Consider the following 24,856-nt stretch of genomic DNA (forward strand, 5'->3'; position numbering starts at 1 on the left):
TTGATAAAGACTAACGGAAGTCCTGCCTGCCAAGGCACCTTTGCAAACTTGACCTTCCTAAAATTAGAGTGGGGCACCTGTAAATATTTACTAACCAAGCCACAGTGTCAGTGTCTGTGAAAGTACACCGTGCCCAGAACAAGGGCACTCCTGTCATGCAGGCCTGGATGGGCCTGGGGGTGCTCCAATAGAAAGGTAGAACCTTTGGACTCTCTATCAGCACAGGAAGGAGGCAGCGATTCACTGATTAAAAAAAAAAAAAAATACACACAGGACTTCCCTAATTCTTTTCTGTGTCTTCCCTCCAAAGCTACAATTTGGGAGCAGGTTGTGGATGGGCAACATTGGATTAAGATCAAGATTCCTTCTTTTATGAGTCTAATGGCATCTGTAGGCTAAGCTTCTGAGTCTTCCAGGCAGCAACATGGAACTTTCAACCCAAGGGAATCCAGGTGAGAACCACAATTACAACTATTTGTTATTCGTTCCTTTGCAAGCATTGTTCATCATCTTCTGGGACAATAGGAAGAGCAACCAGATGTTCCCTGATTGGATTAGAACTGACTTTTGATAAACACTTTCAAAATATTATGTTGGTTAGTAAGGCCTTTTCGTTTTAGTGTTGCTTTTATTTCTTTTTCAATATCTATTTTTCTCTAGAGGTTATAACTGTGTATTTCTCTCTCTAGATTGAGTTTTTCACCAGGACTAAATGATTACTTCTTGGGAAGAAATCCAGGCTTTTCTGAATCATTTGGAAGTGGATGGAAGTCTTTGGTTCTAAAATAACCATCTATTGCAGAAACTAGATTCAGGTGTTGGCGTTGATGAGATGGCATCTGAGTGTCTAAGACGTTCCCCTCTTGCCTCGTTCATCTCAGAACATTCTCTGACTGACCCTCTCCTCTCTGGATAACCCAGGTCACTTAAGAACTAAGTGATAAGCCTGGAGAGCTGGCCTTATTGTATAGAGATCAGCATTTCACATCTCAGCTAGATGAATCCAGCCAAATTCCCTTTTGTGGGTTTCACCAGCATTTGTTGATGATGCTGATTATTTTCTGTGATATGGTCTCCTTCACAATATTTCCCCCAGTCCTCACAGGAGAGTAGCACCTGAAGGGGCATGGCCTTCCTTTACAAAGGAAATTTGGAGAATATAAAGTTGCTTGGAACATGCATTAGATTTCGCAAAGCACTGTTTTCTCTCTGTGGATATTGATTGTGTGTCATTCCCCCAAGGTATTAAACAAATAAAATCAGCCACATCATATTTGCTTGCTCTGGGAGCAAAGCATGGTAATCCCACTTTTGCGAATTTCACTTCAGGGAATTTGCTAGTGAGTGGATTTCTCAGATACCGACTTGCTCAAATGAATAACTCACTCCCCATTCACTTTTTGTCTTCCATTATCCGTTGCCTCCTGACAGCTTGGGTGGGGGCTAATTCATCTCGCTTTGCTGCCAGTCACCAAGATTTTGCTTTTGGTTCGAACACAAAGCCAGAAGCAAATACTTGGAGGCCTCCCTGGAAAGTTGGTGGGGATGCTTGAGAAGCACCCTTGCTCTGCTGTGCAGGCTTCTGGTAATCAGGAAGCCCAAGCCATACAAGGAGGCAGAATCACTTGAATGATTCCTCTCTTGCATAGATGCCGGGGCCCCTTGGAGCATGGATGGGAAGGAAATTAGGTGAAACTTTGGAATGATAACTCAACGTCAGGGCTTCTCCACTGCAGAGGAGTTACCATTTGGTGTCGGATGATTTCTCTGCTGAGACGGCTGTCAGGGGCACCATTAGAATGTTTAGTGGCAGCCCTGGCTTCTACCCACTAGAGGCCAGTAGCACCTTCCTTCCCAGTTACACCAAGCAAAAATGTCTTCAGACATGGCCATATGTCTCCTGGGGAGCAAAATCATCACAGTTGAGAGCCACTGCTGTAAGTGGAGTGATAACAGTTTATTTACTGAGGTTTTTCTTTCTGGTTTTTTCCTTAATCATTTTAATTCTAGGGTCTGGGTTCCCTTGGTTCAGGTAAGGCACTTCCAATTACTCTTAAAACAGAGTAGTTGCACATAGGACAAGGCCTTGTGGGATATTCTGGTGGTTTAAAAACAAAAAACAAAAAACAAAAAAACAAAACAGGATGCTTAGGAATAAGAGTTTTAGATTAACTATTTCTGATCCTGTTGTGTTCTAGTGAATTTTGGAGGACTTTTTATTAAAAATTTACTTTATTGAAGTATAGTTGATGGACAATGTGTTAATTTCTACTATACAGCACAATGAAACATTTATACATATATATGCCTCCTTTTTCATATTCTTTTCCATTATGGTTTATCACAGGATATTGAATATAGTTCCCTATACTATACAGTAGGAACTTGTTGTTTATTCATTCTATAGAACAAGAGTTTGCATCTATTTATCCTAAACTAATCCATCCCTTGGAGAAATTTTCATGTTTCCCTCTTCCTCTCTATTAAGTTGTATTTATTCATTGATTTGACCAGCAAACAGCTTCCTAGTTCAGTTTAGAATGTGAAATGCTCATTCTTCCTTGTCCCAAATCTCTCTTCCTAACCCAGCGCCCAAGAGATGGGCAAGCTCCGGCTGTCCAGGAAACAGGCAGGGATTGCCAGTTCCCTATTCAACCCAAACCATTCGATGAGACTCCGGAAATCTCCCGGCAGCAAATACCACTCTGGATCCCGCCCACGTTTTCTGGATCCGGAGAGGCACTGCCTCTCGAGGGAGTCACCACTCCCCACGGAGGCAAGGTTTTCCTGCCTGGAGCCCAGAATAACACGTCAGCTGCTGAGAACACCTCGAATCTTATTGATTTCTCCCTCTAGTCACGTTTTCTGTTCGGTCTCCCAGACGGGGGGATGAACCAGAAATCATGCTTTTGGGGGAACAGATTTTTCATAGGAAGGAACTAAAACACCCTGAATCGTCAGCAGCCTAGTCAGTGCTGTGAACCCCCCAGCCTCGTGCCATTTCGACTGAATCAGATGACAAGGTCCCAGTCACCTGCTTGGGGCGTTCACGCCTCCTAGCGGGATTTTTTTTTTTTTTTTTTTAAACAGAATAACAGGAGAGCCAAAGCGTGAGCAGCAGCTAAAACAACAGAGCCATGAAAAAAAACCAGTCCCCTTTTCTAGGCCTGTCTCCTTGTTCCAGGAGTAGTGAGCAAAGAGACCAATTAATAGCATGGATGGAAGCCGAAGGACAGACGGTTTGCTTGAGAAGGAAAATGAACATTCTCGCTCCTTGATCTATGCCAACTTTGCACGGGGACAGCTGCTGCCACGGGTAAACTCCACTATAGGTTAGCCGTGCCGCAAGGTGTGTGTCACCGCGGTCCCAGGATGGCACAGGGACTCTGGTCTCTCCCTCGCTCGCACCGTTGAGCTCTTATCCTTAAACGAACTTGGTTTTTTGACCAGCTCACTAATTGTGATTGAAAACACCAGCTTTCCCAGCAAGGCACAAGCCCTGGAGTTTAGCAGCAGCAAGACAGGCCCTAATTGCTCCATTTACATAAAAGTAGAAACATACAACTTCTAAATATAGATCTCTGGCACATCGCGCCTTTTGCAATTACAGTAAAATAAGGTACCACAGTTTCCCTCCCGGCTCCTCGAAGCAAGCTGCTCCACCGGGTTCTCCAGGGGCCGCTCCTCCAGGCGAGAACAGAGCCCTGCAAAAGGCTCCAGCGAAGAGACGAGGAGCTTTGTGAAGGAGTCAGTAAATCAGGCCTCCTGCACTAGGTGAAAAGCGCGGTGGCAGCCGGCCATCGTGCCAGCGCAGTGGCGGGGAGGACCGGGCTCTGCGATCCGAAAGGGGACAGAGCTGGCGGGGCGGGAGCGCTCCCCGCGCGCCTCTGTCCGCCTGGGAGCCAGCCCGCAAGTCCCCTTCCTGGTCCCTGACATTGGCCGTGGCTTTCAGTCTTGGCAGTGATAACTGGGTTCAGAGATTCCCAGCTGCACTTACTGATCAGTGATTTCCCTCCCCCCTCCCTCTCTGAATTCTCTAGCTGCCAAAAGGGGGGAAAAATCAAGAGCTGCTCTTAAAAGAAGTTGCCCTTGCTGGTGCTCCGGGTAAAAATAGAGGCGGCCGCTGCGCAAGGCTTGGCCCAGACTCCAGCCCCGCGAGCCGAGCTCGAGCAGCGGCCGCGATCCGGCGTGATCCCCGGGAGCTGCCAGCAGGTGTTGCTCAAGGTACAGTAGCAGGCCGAGCAGCGGGACCGCAGGGCCGGGGTGGGGGAACTGGGGCGCGGGGGGAGGGGGCAGGAAGTGAAAGAGAAACCAAGTCGAGGAAGGAACTGGAGATGCTGCTCAGGAGCTGGGCGGACCAGCTCCTCCACTCCCCGGAGCCCTGGAGTCCGGCAGGGAAAAGATCATTCCCCCATCCGCAAGAGTCGACAGAAGTTATTTTAACCTGCCTGCTTCCTCTACCACCTCCACCTCATTTCCACTCAGTGAGGAGGCATTTCCCGCGTGGCTCAGCTCTGAGGTTGGGGATTCAGGTGGAGAATGATATCACAGCTGGTGGGCTGACCTAGGCAGGTGGGCACTTTGGTGGCATCCGTGGCCAACGCGATCTGAATCACCCGAGAGAGAGGGTGGCTTCTCTGGTAGGGGTGCTGCATATTCCTGTGACACATATGTTCAGAGAGAGGCACCAGGAAATTTTTATCACTCAGTATTTTCTGAGCACGTGCTTGATCCTGCAGTAGAGTAGGTGGATCCCACTTTACAGATGAGTACACTGAGGGCTGAGGTTATCTGGTTAGTAAGCTGTGGAACTGGGGTCTCATCCAGGTTGATTCGTGCCCCGAAACTCATAAACATGGTGCTATTTCCAGGACACCAGGGTTCCTGTGGGGCAGAGGGGTGAATTTAGATGCCCCCCCACCCCAACCCCTAGGTCTCATCCAAAAAGGATGGGGAAGTTCCTTTCTTATAGAGAGGTTGGATCCATCCAGTTCAAACCTGATGGGCAGCTTTGGAGTTAACTAACACTGATCCTGTTTCTATCTTTCCTTCTCAGATTCCTTCAGTTTCTCTACAACCTAACATTTTATTTCCTACTTCATTTCTGAATATGCAATTCTCAGACTACACTGCCCCACCCCAATACACAGTTCAGCACCTACACGTGCTCTGTGTTTAGCCAAGACAGACCCCTGGAGACAAACTTCTGGTGTCCTAAAGGAACCTGCTTAAACTGCACATCAGGAGACCAGAGTCTCTATATTTTGCTTGTGGGCACAGTGAAAAGTTTATTTTATGCATGTTAAATCCTGCATACAAAACAACATATCTGGTCATATGGCTTTCATTAGCTCCCAATTTTGCACATTTTATTCAACTTGTCATGAATACCCGACTTAGGCTTCAGCTATGCTTCTTCTAACAACCCTTCACCAGCATTCTTGTCTGAGAATTCCTTCCTCCTGTGTTATCCCTGACTAGCTAACACTGTCTCCTCCCTCCCCCATAACACCCTGACCAACTTCACTCCAGTTTCAAGAAATGTTCACTTTTTTTCTTTAATCTCATGTTGTATTTGTAACAATTTAGAAATCATAGGACTTGAAGTTCTGATAAAGAAGAATCATGTAGGAGATTCTTTTTCTTCTAGTTAGATTGGGATTCTAAAGGCTTGGGAAGCATACTTATAAAGTTCACTAGCAGAGAGTGACTATTTCCAAAGTTCTCAATGATAAATGATTTATAAAGCAGGTATTCAATTTCAAGATGTAAAATAATAGTGTAAGTCAGGAGAGGGAAGAACATCATCCCATAGGGATACATATTTCCCTTGGCTTTTTCTCAATAAAACATCTTATTTTTAAAAATTAAGTTTTTCAAGATGTTAAATAATGCTGTAAATCAGGGGAGAGGTGATCATCCCATATAGGTATACGTATTTTCTTATTTTTTTCCTCCCTGGAATATCTTATTTAAAAAAGTAAAATCAGAATCTCTAGGAAGAGCACTGTGAACTTTCTTCCCTGTAAGAAACAATAAAATACTTTGTAAATAGAGGCAACCTCATGAAGTAACAGATGCTTATGTGAAGATATAAAACTGAGCCAGAATATAAGAAGTGTGTGCTCAATCGGTCAAAGAAAAGTTGAAAGTTGGACCCTCAGTGAGACAGAGTTGTTGGATTCCAGGATTGTTCTAAAGGGGAGTCCAGTCAGTCAGACATTTCACTGGCTTACTGATTGCCCAGTAGTGTTACTGAAGCCAAGAAAGGCTTTCCATTAGATAATGAGTTATGAAATATGTCTCACACTGGAAAAACCAGTCATCTGCTGATGTCATGCTGATTTTAACCAATCCCAAACAAAGCCCCAGCCCTCCTCTGCTTGACTGGTACCAATGTGTGACTGTACAAATAAGTAGTACAGTATAAAACTCCTCAGTGCCAATACCATGAAGAGGAACCCGGACAGCTCTTACTACATGAGACAAGAGTCTGCTGGTGAAAGAGAGGACCGGAAAGGTAATGCTTTTTAACTTAACTTCTGAGCTCTTTCCACATTCCTAGGCAGGATGGTGAGCAGGACTTTTACAACTTCTTGGCACTTCCATGCAGATTGTGATCTGTACCTTTTTATGTGTTCAAGCAAGTGAATAGTGTTTTTAACAGTAGAGCATGCAGATAGATTATGTGTTTCTACAACCCAATTCAGCATCTCTAGGCAAGGACTTGTGTCAAAGAGAAAACTAATTTTTAAGTTATATTCACAAATAGTAAATTCAGGGAGTACACACAAACTCACGTACAGAGAGGGTCCTGATGATGAGTTACATGTATCTAAATGCAGGTATTGGGACTCTCAAGTTGTTTGGAGTCATTAAACTTTGAGTTCTATTTCAACCTCTCTTGTAAAACTTAATTGGACTGCAAAATGCTTTGGGTACTGCATATGGGATGCTAAATAGGTAGATTATGTTATAAATCTTCAGTTTCAAAGATATTTTATTAAGCAGTTATTAACACCAATGCCACCCTTTCCCCATTCTCTTCCACCATCCCCCACTAGAAAAAAATTAGACTCTTCAAGGAATGTTGACAAAATCTGAACAGTAATAGCAGGGTAACTGATGTTCCTGGAGGTAAAAATCCTAAAAGTGGCTGGTCACAGAGAAAGTCTCACAGGCAGATGCTTTAGAAAATGGGGATGAGGTACCAATTCAGAAAAGCTTTGTTACCTGTGCAAACTGTAATTTTAACACACTGGTCTCACCCTCCTCCCCTCGCCCTCAATTCTTATGCTTCTAATAATGTTATTTATTAACTTTTCCCAACCAAAGTGCATTGCTTGACTATAATGCTCTGAACACACTAGGTGTCAGATATAAGCTGACTGTATCTACAGAAACTGAGAGGGCTTGCTTATGTGTGGGAAAGAAACTGGGAGGGAAGGAAAGCTTTAACAGATGGACCTCTTAAAGATACTTCTGCAAGATAAAAGCAATAAGACAGAAAAATGAAAAAAAGGAGGGGGACGGGGGGAGGAGAATAAAAAAAAACTCAGAGAGGCATTGTTTAAAAATTCACATTTTTCTTTTTCTGTGAACACTGAAATCCATGATGATTTCATCTGTGCTGTTCCTTTGAGAGAAAAAGAAGCCAGTCTGTTGACTGGTCCGGGATGCGGATAGGGGGCAGGCTGAACAAACTACCCCATGACAGAGAAAATTATTTACCAGTATATTTTAGAGATTCTTCCCCTGCTAGGACCAGTTATTCAAGTCATAGGAGCTCACTGTTTGTATACAATAATGTGGGAAAGGCCAGCAGAATTCTGCATTTTACCTGTGAAGACAGAGCCAGTGGTGGTGAGCTGTCATCTGTGAGTGTGTGTGCCGGGCAGGAAGGATGGCCGCTAAAGACGGGACAGAGCTCACTTCACTTGACACAAGTGTGTAACCTGCTGCCTGCCTGTGGATCTTTCAATGCCCCGCTGCCTTTTGCAGTTGGAAAAAGTAGAGTGTATTATATGACCCCAAACAAAAGTTCTGTTTGCACTCCCCTCTGATCGCCTGCCAGTGTTGATGGCCCTGAACATTGAAATATGAATGAATGGGGGAAAGGACGGTCTGCAGGATTCCCTCCAGGCTAGAACAGTCAGCTGATCCCAGGGACACAGTGGCCCCTCTTCTTGACCTTCACCACCTGCCTGCCCACCTCTGGGCACCCTGAGCCTCACCTTCCAGGCAGTGGCCAGGCAGGGTGGAGGGGTACTGGGGCAGGCTGTTTCAGTCTGGTCCTCCCTGTTGATGGAGACAGGGCGTTGCTTGGGGCTTTGCTCGTCCCTCCAAAAGAGGAAGAAGGTGAAGCAAGGGGCCTGGGCAGAGAAAGAAATAGAGTGAGGGGGAAATGAAGAAGTAGTAGAACCGAATCAGGAGAATTTCCTTCCGAAGGGAAAGTAGAACTCCAGAGAATGGTGATATTTGAAGAGAGGTGTGTGTGTAAGGGAGCAGAAGGCAGGCAGCCTGTCAGAAAGAGCTGTCCCTCCCCTTCCTAATCACAGCCTTTACTCACAGACAAACTCCCTCCCTCTCCCATTCACTCACTCACTTAGGGCCAATCGCTCTGTCTCTCTGTCTCCCTCTCTCTCTCCCCCTCTCTCTTTCTCTCTCCCTCTCTCCCTCCCTCCCTCTCCCCCTTCTCTCCCTCTCTCTTCTCTCTCCCTGTCTCTCTTTCCCTCCCGTCCTCTCTCTGTCTCTGTCTCCCCCCCCCCCCACCCTGTCTCTCCCTCCCTTCCTCCTTCCCTCCCTCCCTCCCTCTCTCTTACTCGGAGACAGTCAGAACTCTCCTCCCTGACAGCCACAAACCTACAGCACTGACTGCATTCAGAGAGGGAACCTGCAAACAAAACTTCACAGAAAACTTTTTGTTCTTGTTCCAGAGAATTGACTGAAGAGGAGAAAGGAAAAAAAAAAAAAAAAGAAAGAAAGAAAAAAAAAAACCAAAAAGAAAGAAAAAAAAAAAAAACACCCTGTGCGTGAGGGGGGAGGAAAAGCAGAGCCTTTTAAAAGGGCAACACAACAACTTTTGCTGCCAGGATGCCCTTGCTCTGGCTGAGAGGATTTTTGTTGGCGAGTTGCTGGATTATAGTGAGGAGTTCCCCCACCCCGGGATCCGAGGGGCACAGCGCGGCCCCAGACTGCCCGTCCTGTGCGTTGGCCACCCTCCCAAAGGATGTACCCAACTCTCAGCCGGAGATGGTGGAGGCCGTCAAGAAGCACATTTTAAACATGCTGCACTTGAAGAAGAGACCCGATGTCACCCAGCCGGTACCCAAGGCGGCGCTTCTGAACGCGATCAGAAAGCTTCATGTGGGAAAAGTGGGGGAGAACGGGTACGTGGAGATAGAGGACGACATCGGACGGAGGGCAGAAATGAATGAGCTTATGGAGCAGACCTCGGAGATCATCACGTTCGCGGAATCAGGTGGGTGCCTGCCCGGGGATGGGGGTGGGGGGCACACTGCTCTGACAGCCCTCGGCGGCGGAACTTCTTGCCCTCCAGCTGCACCCTGCCTGGGAAGGTCATGAGTTATTAGGAGACGGTAGCGGATGGACCGCGGCGGGGGTAGGGGGGTGGGGAGCAGGGGAGAGGACCTCCCAGAGCTGGGGTGGTGGGGTCCTGGGCTGAGCCCTGGCAGGAGATGGCTAGCTTACACTTGCTCAACTAAGCCGGTCGTCCCGGAGGAAGCTCTCGGCCCAATGTGGAGCAGGAAGGCAGTCTGAGAGAGAGGCTCCCTCGCCCTGCCTGCCCGGGGAACTAGATCAGAGCAGCCAGAGGAAAGTCGGGGCATTTTCTGGTGCTGAGGGGAAGCCCGGAGGCTTCCGTACCCCATCTAAAGTTTTTACTGTGGGTGGGTGGGGTGGGTGGGGTGGGTGAGGGGATGGCGGCAAGCGCAGGAGCGGGATGGCATGGCCCAGATGAAGTCATTGTCTTAAAAACATCCCCTTTTCTTTAAAAGTCCAATCAGGGGCCACATCGAGGAGCAGGGCATATTAGTGACAGTCATTTTTACCTTTAGAAACTCTGCCTCTAAAGACACAAGCATCACATTCTAGGCAGTGAAGAACGACTTTGGGGGGTGGGGTGGGCTAGGGAACAGATGACATTGAACCGTCAGTCACTTTTGGAACACTGACTTTTGCTCTCTGAACTAAAAAAAAAAAAAAAAAAGAGTTTTGTTCTCTGTAAAGTTACTAAGAGCTCTCTGCCAAGGAATGCAACCTTGACAAAGTGCTCTCAGATACTACACTGAACTCCCACTCAATCCTTAAGAGGAAGAACTTTAATAAATAGATTCTAATCGTTGGCTGAGGACCACACTAACCTGTTGCTGAAGAAAACAATACCTGTCAAAAGGGCCTACTGGAGACCAGGGGTCAGGTTATTTTTACAGTTATGTGACCCAGATCCTTTTGCCTGCCTACAAGTCCCTGCGTGCGGCGCCTGGGCACACACAGATGTGTTAATTTCATGTTACTTTCATGGTAATGCCAAGCTAAAGAACTGCATCCCTTGCCAAATCCATTTGAAAGGAATGCCATTGTTTTGTTTGGTAGAGCATATGGCCAGTAAAGTATGTGCCGGGACTCCCAGCATTGCTGTTTAAAAGTTTGCCGCAGCAGTATAAACAATTAAGGCAACACTCAGAATTTCCAATCCTGAAAACCTGTTGACTCAGATGTTATATTTTCAAGAAAACCATGTGAGACCAGGGCATCCTTCTGGGGGTGGGGGGGTGGCGGGGGGAATGGAGCAGATAGCCTGGTGACTTGCTGGCTCCCCCTCCTAGGAAAAGCTCTGGTGTCCCGCGGGCAGTTTAGCTCTCTCACCAGAAGCTTCTTTCTTTTCAAAAAGGTCTGACTTTCTTCCCTTAAAGCTCTTTTTCGATGCAGTCCCAAAGGACTTTTCACTTTATCTCGTGAAGCTTACTGAGGGAAGGAGGCAGGTTGGAGTCTTTTTGAGCTGCTGCCCAATTTTTCTTAACATTTTCTGAGGTCCTGAGCGGGGAAATGGATTCCAGTGGTCTAGGCGCTGCTCCTTCTTCTGCCACCATAGGGACCCTGTATATGTTTTTATATTCTAATTGCCACGCAGAATGGCCTTAATTGCAGCTCTTCCTCAATTGGCTTTACCCACATCATATGACTGAGCAGACCTATGCCTTTGGCCACTTTTAACTGTACACCTGATGCTAGCGGTGCACCCGCTTCCTGACTTCTCCAACTTGTAAAGCAACTTACTCCTTTGGCATTAAGAGATTTTGCAGAGAAAGAATTTGAGTTTTTGCCTTCTTTCTTACTTATGGCCTTCATCTCAGTGCCAATCTTTTTGTCAATTATATGAAATCTCCTCATTTTTCAAAAAACCTTTTCTGGTACCTGTTTGGTTTGAAAGAAATTGAGCTACTTTTTGAAAAGGTGGATTCATTTAACTCACGTGTTGACTATAGTTTAAGGTCTATGATAGAAAACTCCTCCGGATTGAATTTACAGCTTGACTTTGGGCAAGTTGCTGGCTTCTTAGAAAAGGTTTTTGACGTTTGCTCATTTTTCTCATTTGAGAAGTCTCACGCATCAACTTTAAGTCGATTTAGTATGGTTTCACAAAAATGATTGCTCTATGGACAATCTACTCTCCAAGTAGAGTAAGTACTATGTGAGTATTTTGCTGCTCCTTTAGCTAACCCAGAAGAGAGATTTATCATCAGAAAAATTGTCGTGAATATATGAAAATGTCTTGTTGCTCTTGGAATAATTCAACCTTAGTAATTCTCAAATGACGTCACACATCACGATTTTTAAGATTGGCAAAGGGCATTCAGATTTTTCCTTTAGATACCATTCTGTACAGCATAGAATTCAGTGTCATCTGCATGCATGTCACAAATGCTCACCCATACATGCATTCTTCAGCTTCATGATTCCTCGCTTGAGGAGTCATGTTTATTGTTACCTCTACTCATTATGACGGTTGAATAAGGCCATCACAGTTGAAGGACTCACAAAACTCAGGTGCCAGGAACTTTTTGAACCGAGTCTGTCCCTTGTATTCAGGTGGAAAGCACCCCGCCTTGGTAAAGCTGATATGAGTTGCTGTTGACTAAGCGGTAAAGCATTGCCCTCAGCTTCTCTGAAATGTATTCTCACAAATAACAATGATTTTCTTCTTATATCTGTAACCCCAGATTGCTTACCAAGGTGAATGCATTTTTTGCAAGGCTGGCAACAGAATCCTTTGTTGTTTAACACCTTAAGGACCAGGAGGAAGAGATGGGTAGAGTCCAGCCAACTATCACCATAATTATCATTGAAGCCAAGTTAGTGGTCTTCTTGACTTCTCTCTCTATTTTCTCTTTTTATGATTTGTGACAAAAGCTAGTCAGTCAAAGGAGGATAATGGTATATTTGAGTCTCATGCTGATTCTGGTAATGAGGTTAGCAATTGATAGCACTTACTGAAGAAAGTATAGGGAAAGAAAGACAAATCAAGCACCAAGAAATAGAAAATACGCACACAGCCCAGGTGGTATTGAAAGCAACACCTACATTTCCTTCCTTAGAACATTCTAGTTAACAGAAGATTTGAGTTAAAATGTACATACACAAATGTTCCCAGACAGAGGTCTGAGGTGGCTTGCTAGGATGACTGTTTTCCTCCACCCCAGGAAAGCCATCTTAAGGTGGAGATGACTCCCACTACCCCATGCCCATCTTCTGAACTTGCTGGGAATTCACCCTCTCAGAGGTTATACACGCTCTTCTCTGAATAATGAAAATAATCGGCCACAAGAGGGCGCATTCCAAAGACTTTTGCTCCTTACCAGTTAATCTTCCAGGGAAACAATTTCACCTACTGGAAGCCCCAGCCTGCATCGCCCTAATCTTGCTGATTAACAACCCGCCCTCCCCGCCCCTCCCTCCTTCCTTTCATCCTGCAGGAAAAGTTAAGATTTTATGGGTTGAGAGGAACATGACTACCTGTAACATATTACATGAGACAGAAGGTAAGGGAATAGGAATTCTAGTGATACATATGGACATTCCACAGCTCTATGGAAGACAGAGGAATGATAAATTTCAGAAGCAAACAAAGCGGAGCGGGGAGAAGTGTGACCGTGAATCATCAGCAATCCTGATTTGCTCACACGTCTCTCCCTAATACGGCTGCCTGGGCTTTGACAAAAAACTTCTTCTATCTCCCCTGATGTGGTTGCCCAGTTGGCCCGTTTTATCAGCAGTTTTTACCAGTGACAAAGGACAAATGACTTCAGACGGGGAGGAGAAAATCTATTTATTTAATGCCTTGTGGGAACAGCACGTAAGGCTTTGGAGGATGCGTTTGTTTCTGCACTGAGAGTGTAGAGAGAAATGGTGGAGAAAAGATGTGAAAAGAGATGGTTTGGGCCAGAGGAGGAGGTGTATTGGAGTGGGTGTGGGGGAGAATCAGGGTAGAAATTCAGTTTTCATATTTGGAAAACCCAGAATCATACCTTCCCAGGCACTTTGTGTAAAAAATACGTGTTTCTCTTGGCCCCTCTTCTGCTAAAATGTACTCAGGCACAATGTCTTAGCTGTAGTTTAGAATGCTTTATACCCGACTGGTTCCTAGCTCCGAAACCCAAAGTGTGAAAGTTCTCAGGAACTTTGGCAGAAGTCTCTGAAAGTCCGAGGGTTAAACCTTCAGAAATTTGTTCTCCTTTTTGGCATCTAAAATCTCTTCCTCTCTAAATATTTAACCTTTTTTAAAATTGCCATTTAAATGAAAGATGCAGGAATGTGGCCGAGCATTTACAATTCAATAGCAGATCCTAAGCAAAGATATTAAGTCTTAAAAAAAAAACAAGATAATTTATAACCAAAGTTCTGCTTCGGCAAGACCCTCTTCTGCAGGTTAAAGGAGGCATAACCTTCAAGGCCTCACTTGCTGCTTTTAGTAGAAATCCCTGGAAACAGTCCAGATGCAAAATTAGTGCTTCAGGGAACACACAGGCTGTATTCTCCCATCAGTGACTGTACCCTGTCTAGGCACAGGGAAATGTTGGTGAAGAGATGGAAAATGAAAGTAACAGCTGTATTTTACAGCGAGCGCCCCCCCCCCCTCCACGTGGTGAGTTTAAATCCTCCATAAACAACAAGGCTCTTTACATCAACTTAAATTAGAGACTTAATTATTACCCACATGGAGAAGGGCAGCATACTTTAAGTAGGACCCTGGTGAGGAGAACAAAACATATCGAAAATGAAACACTGCATGTTAGTATCATTGATTTCATTGAAGTTGCTCCTGGACCCATGAACCTGCAATGCTGGTGGGGTTGGGTGGGGTGGGAGCAGCATTTTGTATCCTAGTGTGGGGGAGGGGGAACAACCCAGAAGTTGGCTGCTTAACCCTTGGCATGCCTGCCTATATCCTTGAGTGAGTTATGAACACATTTGAAAAATTCTGAAAGCATCAAAGCAAAGGAAAATGTGCTTTCAGGTATTTTCACTTGCAGGTTTCCAAACTCATTCCTCCATTCAATGCCTCCCACTCAGAAACATTTCTGAGGTGTTCCCTACAAGGTGCAGTAATCATCTCTCCTATCCATTTTTAGACACTTTTTTTTTTTCTCCCTTTGGTATGTGTCCACCAAACTCAAGAGAGGTTTAAGTGATGAAATATTATCACCCACATGGGTTTGCGTGGGACTTCTTAGTGAATTACTCAGGCAGAGCAGGCTGTGATACAAGTGTTGCTCACAAGCCTCGGGAGGGAAAAAATAGCACAGAGGATGAAAAGAATATTATCATAGAGTAGGTAATGAAAGGTTAGCAAAGCCAGCAGCTCTATCTAGTTAGGTAGGTAATAGTGTAGGAACCCGGTACACACCAGTATAAACGAATGCTGTACCACAAAGCACTATGGGAAGATTTCCATTCCAAGATTTTATAGCAGGAGATATTTAAGTCAAGCCTGAAACTGACTAGTAATTGATCCTAAACACCGCAGCCTTAGGCAAACTCCTTCCATTTTTCGAATTGCTGTGCGTGGAGATTTGAGGATTGGAGCATCCTGAAAGCATCATTGCAGTATAGCCATCTGTCTCAGATAAAACACAGATAAAGCAAATGTAATCAAGTGACTACTTATATTTTTCATGCCTAAGAAATTTGAGGGTTGTAATATCTTTCTGAAACCTACAGCCCTGGTAAATATGAATTCCATCCAGCACCTAGCTCTCTCGTTCTATGCCCCCACCACTTCTGCAATGAAAGCTAGATGTAAAAGAAAAAATAAACGCACTGCTTAATAAGTCAGAATATAATAGAACTTTGAAAATGTACCTGCAAATAAGGTAGACATTAGGAAGCCTTGAATCTCTCTCTTCCCCCTGTTCTCCTGAGCATTATGGCAACGGCATTTTCATGAAATTGAATCTCAGTTTTATTTTTTTTCCCTGATAAAATATCATGCAATATACAAATAGCAGTTCCAGAAATGGACACCGGGAGAAGGAGGCGACAGGCATGTCAATTAGTAGGGGAAAATCCAAATGTCAGAAATCTGGGGGAGAGATCCAGCATGCAGGCAATGGAGGCAAATACAGGGAACCAAGTCTTTCTGCTCAGATCATTAAACTGATGCATATTTCAGCACTGTGCCTCTTCCTAGTACGCAGGCGATGCCATGCAGTTAATTATCAGCCAGGACCAGGATGAAAGTCATTTTATGATGACTCTCTGATCCTAATATAACAGCACCTGACAGATTGAGTCCCCTCTAATGAGTACTCTCTTTGTACAATCCTCTCTCAGGAACACTAAATCATTTGCTGCCAAGTACAGCTGCCTGTGGAGAAGGGGTGGGGCTATATTGTGCATCAGAAACCACCTTTTGAGAAATGAGGGGCTGCCCTGTAGGCTGTCCCTGGAAGCAAGGGGCCTTGGCTCGCTGACCCTCTGGAGGCAATTTACATGTGCTGTCACTGGTGCAAGGCAGCCAGTTAGCGTCTTACCACCTCTTCCCAGCATCTGTAGACTTCTCTGGATTTTATTCAAGGAAAGGCCAACGTGGGTGCGTCCGCACTGCCAGCTGGACCCTCTCTTTACCGGGGACCGTCTACCTTCACCCTCAGCCCCTTCTTCCCCACTGGTTGAGGAAGCATTGTAGCAGAGCAGAGCCTGTGGAAATGAGTTACCTGAAACCCAGAGCGCCCTCCCAGCCTGGGGCCAGTCAGACTCCCGTTTCACACTCTTTCCTAGAAAAGCAAATCAGAACCTTGTGCCCTCTGGCTCCTCTAACTTAGCAGCTACTCTATCTCTGTCTTTAGAGTGGCACCCTGTGCGGTTTAGGGTTTCAGAAGCTGGCCTATGTGGAGGCAGAAGGGAGACCAGCAGGGAGCTTGTTAACATTCTCTGCGGGGCAGGGCGGCTGTACCCACACTGGAGGGGACCACAGGCTCCTCCACGCCTGTTCACGGAGCCTAGGGCAGCTTCCAGCTGCCTTTTCCTCTCGTCTCCGGAGGACTCTACAACTCAGAATCTATAGCTGATGATCTTTTGAGAGTTAAGTGATGAAGCTCTGCTTCGTGGTCTCTTCTCTTTTGTTTTCTTAAAAGATAAACAGTAACAACCACCACCTCCCAAACCCCACCAATTTTTAGCAAAGGAGAGTACTGGATTCCCATTTTGAAAAAAAAAAAAAGAGTCCTCATGCTTCCTTAAAAATGACAGTTTTCTCCTCTAATTGTTCCCTGCTCCGGTAATCTAATCATAAACCTAACTTCATGATTCATTTCAACTCCTGCCAGAGATGCGAGGTTGGAGGCAAAGGAATGCTGCTCACCACCACCACCACCACCATCAGAGCCAATGCCCTTTCAAGTTTATATAGGGATACCAGAGAACCTTTCCTTACACATGCAGCCCTGCTGGGGCCCCGGCCTCAGTGAATTTACCACCAGCACTATCACACTGTTAAATTAAGAACAGAATCTACAGCTCTCCCTGCACCGAAGAGCCTTTCTGCTGCAGAGAACTTGAAACCGTGCCTAAAATTTATAGTACCGTAAACATCTCAGGGCTGAGAGTGATAAGTATGGCTGGATTTCCGTTAGCTATAGAAATCCAGGCAGGGAGACCCCCTAGGGAGTTGCGAGTTCTAAGAGGAACTTTCAGATGGTTCTCAGATTTGTGCTCCTCCGGATGCATGTACTCGAACAGTCGGAACCAGGTACACACAGGCAGCAGTTGAGAAAAGAGAACTTGTTTCAGATACCACCCAGTGGTAGGAGGGGAAGTGAGGGGACCTCACTTTGATCAACCAAAGAGTTCTAGTCTGGACACCCACTTGTTACAGTAAGTGTTGTTGCAGGAATATAGGTGCTTGTAGTAAAAGAAGGAAATGAATGACTTTTTCTCATTTTAGAATTAGGCAAGAACTGAGTGGTCCCTGCATTCAACTGCTCTGCCAATGTAGGGGTCTCCTCTCTTATTAATAACTGTTGCTATATTTGGACTCTCTAAGCAGCATTCAAGGGCTTCCCTGGTGGCTCAGCAGTCAAGAATCTGCCTGCAATTCAGGAGACGTAGATTTGATCCCTGGGTTGGGAAGATGCCCTGGAGAAGGAAATGCCAAACCACTCCAGTATTCTTGCCTGGCAAATTCTATGGACAAAGGAGCCTGGTGGGCTATAGTCCATGGGATCACGAGAGTCGAACACAGCTTAGTGACTAAATCTACAAACTGCATTCTAAAGGAAAGGAGGCAAAACTGCAGGATACAGGGGTAGGAGGTGGCTCTCTTCTAGTTAAGTGCTATGGTGCCTCCATTTGTTAATAAAGAAGCTAGTAATTGACTACTTCCTGCTAAATCCTGGGCTATGACAGTGAATGAGATAGATAGGACCTCAGACCTGGGGTGTCCTAGGCTGGACTGGCAGGAGAATGGGGGTGGAGGTGGAGGGAAGAGGGTCACTTCTAGGGGAAGAAGGGTCATCCAATCTAAAAGTCAAAGCTTTATTAAGGGCAGTCACTGTGGATGGTGTTTGGGGAGCAGGGGTCTTCTAGGTAGAAAGAACAGCAACTGTCAGTGCCTGGAGATGAGAGATGGTATGAGATGTTCATGCTGTGAAGCTGGATCACAAAGATGGGGTAGTGGGAGAGAACTGAGCTGGAAGGTGGGAGAAGCTCAGGTAGAGCCCAGAGTTCCGTGCAGTTTCTGTTTTATATTGAGAACAATAGGAACTCAGTGCAGGACTGGATGAAACAAGTGATGGGAATGAATCCACCTTTGGGAAAGATCCCTTTATCTGCTTAATGGAGAAATGATGGGAGAGGGGCCTGACTCCATGCTGGCCTGACAGCTTGCACATAAAAGAAATGGCTGTTGCAGTGACCCAGGAAAGGAACAGTGGGGTGTGAAGCAGGCTGTGGCCGTGGAGGAGGCAAGCCCCATGGGTACATGCCAGGAAGTGCTGTGTGTACTGAGTTGCTCAGTCGTGTCCGACTATTTGTGACACCATGGACTGTAGCCCACCAGGCTTCTCTGTCCATGCAAGGCTTCTCTCTCCAAGCAAGAATACTGGAGTGGGTTGCCAAGCCCTCCTCCAGAGGATCTTCCTAACCCAGGGATGGAATCCAGGTCCCCTGCATTTGCAGGTGAACTCTTTTGCCATCTTAGCCACCAGACACTATGGGCAGTCTTACATAGCAGGGGTGTTTGCATATTTGTTTCGGGGATAATAATGTTTCCACAGCTTGCTAGATCTTATACTATGTTTTCATCTGTCTTATCCTGTTGGGTCCTTCCAAACCTATGAGATAATGGGCCAAATGTTACTATATTATTCCCGTTTTACAAAAGGTAAGACTCAGGTTAAGCAGTTAGTCAGCATACCCAGGCTCCCAGATACGCTCAGATCCAGTCTCTCTTCCTTCTAGAGTAAGAGTTGATGAAGTTTCTCTGAAAAGGGCCAGAGAGTAAGTCTCTTAAGCTTTGTGGGCCGAATGGACTCTGTCGCGGCTACTCAAATCCATGTTCTAGTGCAAAGCAGCCACAGGCAACCTGTAAAGAAATGAGCCTAGTTTGGATTCAGTAACAATTCATGGGCACTGCAATTTAAATTTCATACAATTTTCACATGTCACAGCATCCTATTTTTCTTCAGCCATTTAACAGTGTCCAAACTGTCCTTAAGATACATAGGCCTTCCTTCACAGAGCCTGGTTAGAGATGATTTGTAACAGAGGCTGCCATGCTTGCCAGAAATTAGGAGGTGGCCTTGAACCTGAAACTAACGTATCCCTGCTTTCTTTTGTGCTGTGTTTCAACTTCAGGCACAGCCAGGAAGACGCTGCACTTTGAGATTTCCAAAGAAGGCAGTGACCTGTCCGTGGTGGAGCGTGCAGAAATCTGGCTCTTCCTGAAGGTTCCCAAGGCCAACAGGACCCGGAGCAAAGTCACCATCCGTCTCTTTCAACAGCAGAAGCACCTGCAGGGCAGCTTGGATGCAGGGGAGGAGGCTGAGGAAGTGGGCTTGAAGGGGGAGAAGAGTGAAATGTTGATATCGGAGAAGGTGGTGGATGCTCGAAAGAGCACCTGGCACATCTTCCCCGTCTCCAGCTGCATCCAGCGGTTGCTGGACCAGGGCAAGAGCTCCCTGGACATACGGATTGCCTGTGAGCAGTGTCAGGAGACCGGCGCAAGCCTGGTGCTCCTGGGCAAGAAGAAGAGGAAAGAAGAGGAAGGGGAAGGGAAGAAGAGGGATGGAGAAGGAGGGGCGGGAGGGGACGAGGAGAAGGAGCAGTCGCACAGACCTTTCCTCATGCTGCAGGCCCGCCAGTCTGAAGATCATCCTCACCGGCGCCGGCGGCGGGGCTTGGAGTGTGACGGCAAGGTCAACATTTGCTGTAAGAAACAGTTCTATGTTAGTTTCAAGGACATTGGCTGGAATGACTGGATCATCGCTCCCTCCGGCTACCACGCCAACTACTGTGAGGGTGAGTGCCCCAGCCACATAGCAGGCACGTCGGGCTCATCCCTCTCCTTTCACTCGACAGTCATCAACCACTACCGCATGCGGGGTCACAGCCCCTTCGCCAACCTCAAGTCGTGCTGTGTGCCCACCAAGCTGAGACCCATGTCCATGTTGTACTATGATGATGGGCAGAACATCATCAAGAAGGACATCCAGAACATGATCGTGGAGGAGTGTGGCTGCTCATAGAGCGCCCAGCCCAGGGGGGACGGGAGCGAGATGGTCCAGAGAAGACAGTGGTGACACGAAGACATGTTTAAGGTTTCTGACTGAAACAACCAGGAAAAAACAAAAAAAGAAAAAAAAAAAAACTAAAAGCAAAACCTGAAGCAGATGAAGGAAGATGTGGAGAAATTCTTTAGCCAGGGCTCAGAGATGAAACAGTGAAGGAGATGGGAATTGCGGGGGAGAGGGAGAGTGGGGTACCGTTCACTTTTTCCTCCAGCATCCAAGGGGTGACAGAAGTTGCTCAAACGGGAATATCATCCTCTCCTTTTCAGTTCCCTTTCTGTATGAGCCTCGAAGTCAACTTGTCTGGTCTGCAGTAATGTGGGCTGACACAACCCAAATAGCATCTAGAAAGCCATGAGTTTGAAAGGGCCATTTATAGGCACTTTCCCACCCAGTAACCCAGGTCGTAAGGTATGTCTGTGTGACCCTCTCTCTGTGTATATCAGCCCATGCACACACACAAAGACACACACACCCCTCGCAGACACGCGCACATACCCACCACACACACACCCCCACTACACACAGATGAACACACATACAGACCACACACCCCACATGTACACATGAACACACACACAGACCTCATACACACAGAGACACACATCGAACACACACAAAGGCATTCCCACACCACACACACACATACACGTATTCTGGTAAAAGAACACTAGTGTGCAGGTGGTCACACCTTCTTTTTCTGCACCACTTCCGCAACAAAACAATAACCAACATGAAAAAAAAAAAATTGAGAACAAGAATGGGAAGCATGAAAGATCAAGGAAAAAAGAATACCAAGTTACATTTCGTTAAGGTGCTTATGATCTTAGAACTATGCAACCTAATAGGTTTGAAACTGTTTACCTGAGAGAGAACAAAAAGAGAGACTTTTTTGTATTGGAAGTAACCTGATTAATTTTTATTTTCTTCAAGGAGAGATACTTGAAAGGAATATGTTTGTCCATCTGTTGGATCCAAACATTTCTATATTTTGTAAATGTTGTTTTTTTTTATCGTTTACTATTTGCACTACAATGGTGTTCGACCTGTCTAATCCTTATTTAACAAGTATTTTCTTTGGGTGGGGGTGGGGTGGGGTTCAGAGCTGCACTTAATGTGAGCTATAAAAGAACTGCTACAGCACACAAAATAGCTATTTTTATTATTATAATTATAATTATTATTATTATTTTGTACCTTAAAAAATAGACACATACACCAAAGACATTTGTGTGAGCCTTTAAACAGTCTGTCTGTGGTTGGTATCATTCACCATCAATGAGTCAGGGGTTGGGATTCAAGGTTGAGTAAGGTGGATTGTGTTCAGGCTTGAAAGACCTGAAAAGTTTGTTTTTTTTTTTTTTTGACTCCTTTTACATCCATGAAACAGGACATTTCATACTGGATGTACAGTAGTTGTACACTGTTGGATATCAAGTTCAACCAGATTTATGGAACGCTCCATGCTCGTGTGTGTATATATCCAGTGCTCGGGCACATGCATGTCTGTGTGTATGTATACATGTGGCGCATCGTGTCCATACACATTTTAAGCACTTCAGGCTGTCATTTTTTAATGTTCTTAAGGCAATGAATGTTTGTGTGCAAAACACAGTATTTTTAAGAAGGATAGGCTATCGTTTTTGCTTTTACTCTGAACTAGGTGGGCACATTTCAAAAATTTGTATGGGAAAAGCCTGGGAATTCCAGTGAATATTCAGCAAGACCCTCTTTTAATGTACAGGGATCCAATTCCCTCCTCTTTCTTGTCCTCCAACCCCATCCTACAAGTTACTTACTCCCTACAGGGAAAACAAAACAGGAAACTCATGTTCAATCTAGGCTGATTATTTGGATAACATATGTATTATCTGTTGGAATCAATCTTAAATCAGAAACTTTTTCCGAAAAAAAATATTAACCTGTAGGCCAGGATAAAATAAGTGGGTGCATTTTAAATTTTTTTTTATGATTAAGGTCTGGTTGTGAGAAATATTACCTGTGCAGCTGGACTCAATAATGTTGCTGTCACTAGTTAAACAATAAATAATTTGGGGGAAGGTGTTTAAGAGCATGGGAGTAAGAAAAAGAATGGGAAACAGGAATGAGGGCAGTAGTAAAAATCCCTGATATTTTAATTTATAGCCCAAATTCTTGACATATAAATTGGTATGCATTGATTCAGATACGAAAAGAAAAAAAAGATAACCACTTGGTTTTATAACTATCAAAGTACATGCTTAAAGCTAAATTGTTACTGATTTATCCTATGATATTTAGCTTGCCTAGGTTATACATTATTCATTTATGTGCTTTTTAAAATACAGAGCCTTACTTATACTGACTTGTTGAAAATTGTGAAAGTTGGGGGGAAAAAAGGTCTCATGGGGGAAATTATGTTTGTTAGAATTCTGTAAAATATTGAAGCTTTCAGCCCTATGCCAATTTGTAGAACTTTTTAAAATTAATAGTAGGAAAATAAAGTATCAGTGAGAAATCATTGCCAAGGTGGTTTAGCTCTTCTTGAGAAATAGACCAAATCAGTCTGCTATCTACTGGGCTGTATGTAGGCAGATTTAATGTTGTTACCTGGCTGTACATACTACAATCTAGAGGTTCATCCTTTGTTATGCAGGAAACCCCACACGAGTGCTTAAGAATGGATTCTAATTAAGTATGAGATGGAGTGCATGCAACATTGATACTTCCTCACCCTTAACCATTGACTAGGAAATTGGGCAGCTGAGTGTCATGAAATTTTCATGAAAAACTTTGAGGGCTTTTTGAACTTCTTATTTTGCATTGGAACGAATAGAGGAACCTACGAAAATAGTATGGGAAGCCAAGTCCTAGTTCACTGTGTAATAGCAGAGATGGCCCAGGCAATAGACAAAGTGAAAAGAGGTTGAAAAAACAGCTGATCTCTGTCTGTGGCTCCCATTCATCTCAAATATGTATGCCATCTACTGAAGCCTTTAAATCCTGGATGTATTGAGGGTACAATGGAGTTTGATAAGTGGCCACAGTAATTAGTAGCAGAGCTAAATGAAATTACATATGACAGTATTTTAATGGGAAGATTTCATTTATTAAATTACACATCTCCAAACTTTAACTAAAATATTTTATTAAATCTATATGACCTTGAAATAGAATGATAAATTACAACTATCTTTGATAATCTTGGAAGTTATGCAACTTTGTAAACAGCCATGTTGTTCATGGAGCAGTGTGAAGGTCAAAAGAAAAAGCTTTTAAATTCCACCAGACTATGTCTTCCCTGTCTGTTTTCCTAAAGCAAGTTTAGCTTCATCTGATCTGTGCTCTTTCTGTAGGGCTCATCTCTAGGCTCTTAAAAGTCTACCCACATCCAGTCTTCAAAGATCTGAAAAGCATGTGTTCCCAAATAATTTTTAAGAATGCTAAATATGTTGTAGATTTGATTGACTTTTTCTTTTCCTTTTTTTCCCCCCAAAAGTAAGGTGAATTCCAGAACACTGAGTTGAGATTTTCTTGTCTCTGAAGACCAATCAATTTCATACTTATTTAAGATTGATTCCACACTCTGATTTTAAGGAGAGTACCTGCCTTCTCCTCTTAGATAGAACAAGTGAATTTTTTTTGTCACCCTCGAGAGAGTGAACGTCAAGGTGACTCTAAAATCAGAAAAGGCAAATGCCTTAGTGCTATTAAGCTTAGACTCAAATGATCATGTTTACTTGAAAAAATGATTTCCTGTGGGCCTTTTGGCAACTTCTCTTTTCAATATAGAGAAAAACTTAGTCACCCTGAAATCCTACACAATAAATGGAACTTGTAGATGTGGGCAGAAGTCTTGGGGGTGGACACTGTGTATGTTTAAATTAAACCCTTTATCACTGAGAAGCTGTTGTATGGGTCAGAGAAAATGAATGCTTAGAAGCTGTTCACATCTTCAAGAGCAGAAGCAAACCACATGTCTCAGCTATATTATTATTTATTTTTTATGCATAAAGTGAATCATTTCTTCTGTATTAATTTCCAATGGGCTTTACCCTCTATTTAAATGCTTTGAGAAACAGTGCATTGACAATGGGTTGATATTTTTCTTTAAAAGAAAAATATAATTATGAAAGCCAAGATAATCTGAAGCCTGTTTTGTTTTAAAACCTTTTATGTTCTGTGGTTGGTGTTGTTTGTTTGTTTGTTTTATTTTGATTTTTTTTTTTTTTGGCATATTACATGCAGTTCTTTAACCAATGTCTGTTTGGCTAATGTAATTAAAGTTGTTAATTTATATGAGTGCATTTCAACTATGTCAATGATTTCTTAATATTTATTGTGTAGAAGTACTGGTAATTTTTTTATTTACGATATGTTTAAAGAGATAACAGTTTGATATGTTTTCATGTGTTTATAGCAGAAGTTATTTATTTCTATGGCATTCCAGCGGATATTTTGGTGTTTGCGAGGCATGCAGTCAATATTTTGTACAGTTAGTGGACAGTATTCAGCAACGCCTGATAGCTTCTTTGGCCTTATGTTAAATAAAAAGACCTGTTTGGGATTTA

General features: G+C 44.3%; 1 protein-coding gene across 4 annotated transcripts; it reads left to right on the forward strand.

Moving 5' to 3' along the window:
• The first annotated feature begins 295 nt into the window (after positions 1 to 295).
• Positions 296 to 24,856, forward strand: INHBA (inhibin subunit beta A). 4 transcript variants are annotated; one of them, XM_027968361.3, is made up of 4 exons: positions 296 to 452; positions 4,041 to 4,224; positions 8,937 to 9,481; positions 19,375 to 24,856. In XM_027968361.3, the coding sequence occupies exons 3-4, from the start codon at positions 9,094 to 9,096 to the stop codon at positions 20,262 to 20,264; spliced, it is 1,278 nt and encodes a 425-aa protein (XP_027824162.2). In that variant the 5' UTR covers positions 296 to 452; positions 4,041 to 4,224; positions 8,937 to 9,093; the 3' UTR covers positions 20,265 to 24,856.

Source organism: Ovis aries, chromosome 4, assembly GCF_016772045.2.
Source record: "Ovis aries strain OAR_USU_Benz2616 breed Rambouillet chromosome 4, ARS-UI_Ramb_v3.0, whole genome shotgun sequence".
NCBI classification, from domain to species: domain Eukaryota; kingdom Metazoa; phylum Chordata; class Mammalia; order Artiodactyla; family Bovidae; genus Ovis; species Ovis aries.

Excerpts from the sequence above, each read along its gene's own strand:
- INHBA (XM_027968361.3), top strand. The coding sequence starts at position 9,094 with ATGCCCTTGCTCTGGCTGAGAGGATTTTTGTTGGCGAGTTGCTGGATT. Across the intron at positions 9,482-19,374 it reads CATCACGTTCGCGGAATCAG|GCACAGCCAGGAAGACGCTG; the intron begins GTGGGTGCCTGC and ends TTTCAACTTCAG.